Source organism: Ipomoea nil, unplaced genomic scaffold (assembly GCF_001879475.1).
Source record: "Ipomoea nil cultivar Tokyo-kokei standard unplaced genomic scaffold, Asagao_1.1 scaffold1564, whole genome shotgun sequence".
In the NCBI taxonomy this organism is placed as follows: domain Eukaryota; kingdom Viridiplantae; phylum Streptophyta; class Magnoliopsida; order Solanales; family Convolvulaceae; genus Ipomoea; species Ipomoea nil.
In genome coordinates this window covers 397,026-403,065 of record NW_017617992.1, presented here as the reverse complement: position 1 = coordinate 403,065, position 6,040 = coordinate 397,026, and the positions used below count along the sequence as shown (strand labels likewise).

The 6,040-nt window shown below is 39.4% G+C and overlaps 1 protein-coding gene across 2 annotated transcripts; it reads left to right on the top strand.

Moving 5' to 3' along the window:
- Positions 1 to 502: 502 nt before the first annotated feature.
- LOC109189840 lies at positions 503 to 4,566 on the top strand. 2 transcript variants are annotated; one of them, XM_019340464.1, is made up of 5 exons: positions 503 to 797; positions 2,676 to 2,789; positions 3,597 to 3,713; positions 3,804 to 3,941; positions 4,022 to 4,566. In XM_019340464.1, exons 2-5 carry the CDS (start codon positions 2,718 to 2,720, stop codon positions 4,352 to 4,354), a joined length of 660 nt encoding a protein of 219 aa, XP_019196009.1. In that variant the 5' UTR covers positions 503 to 797; positions 2,676 to 2,717; the 3' UTR covers positions 4,355 to 4,566. The 2 variants fall into 2 exon arrangements, with proteins under 2 accessions (XP_019196009.1, XP_019196011.1); XM_019340466.1 differs by having other exon boundaries at positions 2,657 to 2,789.
- The last annotated feature ends 1,474 nt before the right edge of the window (positions 4,567 to 6,040 follow it).

Here is a 6,040-nt window from a genome sequence, read left to right as displayed (position 1 = left end):
GAATGCTACTAACTCTATTACATAATTAAATTTAATCTTCTTTAAATATTTCATTATCTAAAAACAAACAAACAAATAAATAAATATTATACGTCCAAAGTATACTATATAATTAATTTTCATTATATAATTACTAAATAGATTACTAATTAAATAACAATATATTTATACAGATAAAAAAAAAAAAAAGAAGAATACTTACAAATCCAATTAAATGTGTACCGTATACATTAGACGTATATGTATTTATCTAATGTATATCATCTATCTAATATAGGTAAAAGTTCAGGTGTAAATTTCTAGTAACGTGTGTACGTGTGCACTCCTATTGACCGTGCGTTTGGGCTGATCTATGGGTGCAAATTAGAGTGCACACGCACTCAGTGTACCCTACCACATTCACCATTTATTTGTGGCGCATTGTGTGGGGGAGCCAATTTGTAATTTGGCTGGGGTTAGGGGGGGCGGGTGTTGTATGTTTCGTTTCCGTTAGCGGTACACTCAGAATAGCTCTGTGGAGGCGTCGTATCGCGAGGTGAGTGGTGAGATACGCAAATGACTCGGTCTAGTGGCAGCCGCCGTTCTAGGAGGGGTAGGTCTCGTCATTCGTTCTCGCCGACGACTCCGCCCGTCGGCTTCGTTGCACAGGGTCGCAGAGGCGTCCCGGGCGTTCAGACGCCGGTCCGTGCGTCAGTCTCCTACGGCACCTGATCGCATCAGTTTCGTACGGGCTGTCCCCGGGATAGCGTCTAGAGTGTCTGCACGGAGACGGATCGCGCACCGGTGGGGCATGCGAGGTTTGTGCATCTTCCTATGGGTTCTATGTTTTTCTACCTACAATTTCTATGTATTGGGGGTTTACGGGGTTAGGGGGCAGTGGCAGTGGCGTTTTTTGGGGGTTGTGGGGTGATTGGAATTTGTTTTTGGGTCATTCTTCCTGGTTTATTGATTCTTCAAACTCTAATTAGAATCAATTTGAATGTGTGTAAGTTATGGCTTAGTGACTGAATTTTTTTTGGGTCATTCTTCCGGGTTTATTGATTCTTCAAACTCTAATTAGAATCAATTAGAAGGTGTGTCAGTTATTGCTTAGTGATTGGAATTTGTATGCTAGGTTTTTGCTGATGTATCTACTTGTGAATGCCGCATAGCTTTAGTGGACTTCCTGTATCTCTGGATTAATATGGAATTTTGGGGGTCAAAATAGATTATAAATCCATTGAATGACAGTTCATTTTAGTTTGATGCCTAGGAGTAGCCTTATATAGAAGGATGCATTCTATCAACTGGCAAAGTACTAAATTTGCCAGTGATAGAAATCTTAGTTCAATTGATTTATCAAATGCTATTTGTATACAAATTCATATCATGTATAGTTACACTTGTGAATTCCGTATAGCTTTAGTGGATTTCCTGTATCTCTCGATTAATATGGAATTTTGGGGTCAAAATAGATTATAAATCCATTGAATGGCGGTTCATTTTAGGGTTTTCACAGTTAAATTGAATGAATAATTAAGTACTGAAGTTGTGGGATAGAGAGTTTGATGCCTAGTTATAGCCTTATGTAGAAGGATGCATTCTATCAACTGGCAAAGTACTAAATTTGCCAATGATAGGAATCTTAGTCCAATTAATTTATCAAATGCTATTTGTATACAAATTCACATCATGTGTAGTTACACCAGGAATAAGCAGTTCATAGAAATAAAACAAGGTGAAAACATTATGATCAAGACATGAAAGGTCCTAAATTATAGCATTTAAATGGCAATGCATTCATCGCAATAAAAAAATGCTCAGGGCTATTAATTTATTAAATTTTGTCAAATGCTATTCTCAGAGACTTTTCACTTGTGGTTACATTTAAATAAAAAATAAAAAAACAGCTTACATGCAGAACGTTGGGTTCTCTAAATTCAAGGATTTGTGATCCGTTAATTTGTTAGTAAAATGCAAAGAAAGACATAGGTTATCTAGAGCACTCGCTACATGGTGCAATGTCGTAAACTCTGCAAGTGTTGTCACTTCTCTGTACAGTTATTGCTTTATTAGAATTGCTCGTAGCTACATTAGGTTGCCGTATTAAATTTCACACAGGGCCAGACCGGAACTATTTCAGAGTGAATTTTGATGGAATTGGTGATGATGACTGGCTTTGGGTGTTAAGATGGTGAAAGGAGTGTACAGTTCGGCAGTAGTAGAGCAAGTTTCTGGTTCTTTTTCCTCTTGTCTTTCTTTTGGGAATTTAATTCCAAGCATTTTTGTTCCGAATCTGAGAGTAGTGTTGCTTAGTTAGATTACATTGCTTAATGATTATTTAATTAGAGTTATTTTCGTGTTCGGCTTTATTGCCTACTGCAAAACTAAAGTTGGTTGCTAGTAATTAACATTATATTTTCCTTAAATACAGAGCTTGTTAACCTCTTTAATGCTTAAGTACAAAGCTTAATTACATTGCATATTTAATTTCAAAGCTTAATTGCATTGCTTAATTATAGTGTTAAATGACGAGTTCTAGTTTATTTGCTTTATCATAATTCATTATTAAATTGTTTAGTTTTTCCTTCTCTTTAATTTGTAGTTCTCTTTGCATTAGTTTGTCAAATTCCGAATTGTGAGTACTATTTTTAATACTGCATTTCCCAATTCTTAGCCGGTGCGGGTATTAACAGGTTCGGCCAGCTTAGCAGGTGCGGGTATTAACAGGTTCGAACATGTGCGGTACATCGATTTTGCATGCTGGTTCTAACTTCCAGGATGCATCGATGTGCATTCATATTCGCACGGTATTGTGATTCATGCAATTTTATTTTAACTCTGTTCGAAACAGTCAACAAAAAAATATGTAATACCTTAATCCAGCAATGCACAAATAAACACAATTAGGAATGCACAACTACACTCAAGGATGCACAAATGCACTATTCACTAGACCCCACAAACAAATACCATAAGGAATGCAGGAATGCACCACTGATTTTATAGAGTTTTAGCACCCAACAATGCACAAACAAACACAATTAGGAATGCACAACTGCACTCAAGGATGCACAAATACACCATTCACTAGTTCCCACAAACAAATACCATAAGGAATACAGAAATGCACAGCTGATTTTATAGAGTTTTAGCACCCAGCAATGCACAACTACCATAAGGAATACAGAAATGCACCACTGATTTTATAGAGTTTTAGCACCCAACAATGCACAAACAAACACAATTAGGAATGCACAAATACCATAAGGAATACAGAAATGCACCACTGATTTTATAGAGTTTTAGCACCCAACAATGCACAAACAAACACAATTAGGAATGCACAAATACCATAAGGAATACAGAAATGCGCCGCCGATTTTATAGAGTTTTAGCACCTAGCAATGCACAATCAAACACAATTAGGAATGCACAACTACCATAAGGAATAGAGAAATGCACCACTGATTTTATAGAGTTTTAGCACCCAGCAATGCACAAATAAACACAATTAGGAATGCACAAATACCATAAGGAATACAGAAATGCACCACTGATTTTATAGAGTTTAAGCACGTCAGTGTTATATAGCCACTAACTCTTATATGTGGCAGATTGGGACGGTGGTGAGCATCTCAGCCAGTTGGGATGAGTGGGTATCATGGTTTCGACGCCGTCTTGACGCAGAATTCCAGACCACTAACCACGTGGGGACAGCCACGTTGGACATGGTAAGCCATCAAACGTGTTCAAATTAGGGCATCTAATTGGTAACGCAAAACAACGAGCGTAGTCTAACACCGCTAACTTGTGTCGTGCAGTATTTCTTCTCCATATTCCACAAGGCACAGTTTTACGTGATGTGTATCAGTTTCAAGCATGCCGCATTTGTCATCATAGACAGCTCGTCCACGGCAAACATGGGTACAGTGATGTATGGTACAACACCGGAGGAATTGGTAAACATCACGCACGCTCAACACTGCATGTTATTGTTTAAGTATACTCATGCCCCTTTTGAACTAATGATTGATTGCAGAGGGACCTACTGGCCGCGTATTTAGACAGCAAACAGCACATTGTCAGGGCTCTACGGTTGAGGAACATGCAGCCCGAGAGGATGCAGTTGGCGTGGTCTGACACCCCCACCAACGGTGACTCCGGAGTCTACGCAATGAGACACATGGAAGCTTTTGTTGGACAGGATCCCAGATGTTGGCAGTGCGGTCTGGGGACAGGAGGTCCCGGGGAGATTGAAAATATGCGAAAGAGGTTTCTGCACAACATCTTGCTTAGCACGGTGAATGGCAACATGCACAATATTCGCACACGAGCAGGGGAGTATGACGGCATAGGACCGAACAACTACTGACAGGAGCAGTTAAGTAAATGTTGGATGTGAGTTAGAAAAATGGATAATCTAAATAGCGTAGCAGTAGTCGAGGGGTTGGATGTTAGTTTTAGTGGTGAAGGTTGTGGGCTTACTAATGTACCAGTGCATTAGCGGGGACAATATGATTTCCGTTGTTTACCACTGTGTAGTTTATTGTATGGCCGGAGCCAAATGCAATAGTTTTCAAACAATGCAACTGTCCTACCCCCAATAAATTAAAATCTATTGAACTGATGTAGGGTCCCGGCTTTTTGGTGCAACAATGTGCATAACAACATGACATAAAGAAATGAACACAGCATAACTCACTATTAACCAACAGTAACTTTATATGTTCTATAAAGGATGTCATGCTAAATGAGTAGCAAACTGACATATTCATTGCTAGTATCACTACGAACGGCATTGTCATGTCATTTGGAATTGGTAATTATGTGAATGTCATTTGGAATTGGTAATTATGTGGTATCCCTGGACGGACCCATTGCAATGCATAGTATGCAAAACATATCTCTTTCTAGTATCGCTACGAACGACAATGTCGTGTCGCTTGAAATTGGTAATGATGTGGTATCGCTCCGCAAATATAAAGCACAAACCCATTGTAATGCACAATATGCAGCACAGCTCAAATGAATTAATATAAGGGACCTAAATTCTAATGGCTTTATTCATAATCAGAAATGGGTGATATAAATGTACGATTAATAGATGATTCAAATGAAATAGTATAATGGACCAAAACTCTAATGGTTTTATTCATAACTAGAAAAACTACAATGTCGGTACTGATAACCAGTGATGATTCAAATGAATTAATACAATGGACCAAAACTCTAATGGCTTTATTCATAACCAGAAATGGGTGGTAATAATATATAATTAATAGAATGGACCAAAACTACAATGTCTTTACAAATAACAGAAATGACGGACAAAAAAATATAATTGATGGAATGGACCAAACGGGTGCACTAATCACTTCAACGGGTATCTGCGAGCATTATGATGCGCGTACACGCTACACACCCCGCACTTTCTGCAGGCCTTGCCACTTCGCTCAATGGCTAACTCTCATTGGCTTTTAATTCGCTTTCCGGTCCCTTTCTTTTTTGCTTGCACTGGCGGTTTAATGGTAATGGATGTAGGAGGATGCACACCACACAAAGCTGCAATGGCAACACCATTCCCTTTTGGAGCGTGATACAAATCCGAGCATTACATTTAACCGGTTGGACACCCGTTTCCTACGTTGAGTGCTCTGACCACCACTGCCACCCTCTACAGGGTTTATCTTGTTCCCACCACCGCCCTTTACACCTTCCCGGCTACATAATAAGTAGCGCGTGGTGACTTTGCCATCACGACCTCGCTTTAGTGTGCCGTGCCTCACAGAGCAGCCACATATTCTTGCATAGTTGATGTAAAAATGTACGCCTTCTGCTAGTGTTTTGAAGCGGTGCCCGACAGCCGGTGTAATTGAGGTATCCACAATAGGCCACCAATATTTGACTGGTACAGTGATATACCCACCTGTGTCCACACTCTTCCGCTCCCTGCCATATGTAGTAGGAGCATGTACAACATCATGACGGGCAAAAATCTAAAACTAATTTGCACTCATTCGCACTGCCCAAGATTAATTTCATGGTATTCTCAACGATA

Coding starts and splice junctions, on each gene's coding strand:
- LOC109189840 (XM_019340464.1), top strand. CDS start 2,718: ATGTGCGGTACATCGATTTTGCATGCTGGTTCTAACTTCCAGGATGCA. Junction 2,790..3,596: donor TGTGCATTCATATTCGCACG/GTATTGTGATTC, acceptor TATATGTGGCAG/ATTGGGACGGTGGTGAGCAT. Junction 3,942..4,021: donor GTACAACACCGGAGGAATTG/GTAAACATCACG, acceptor GATTGATTGCAG/AGGGACCTACTGGCCGCGTA.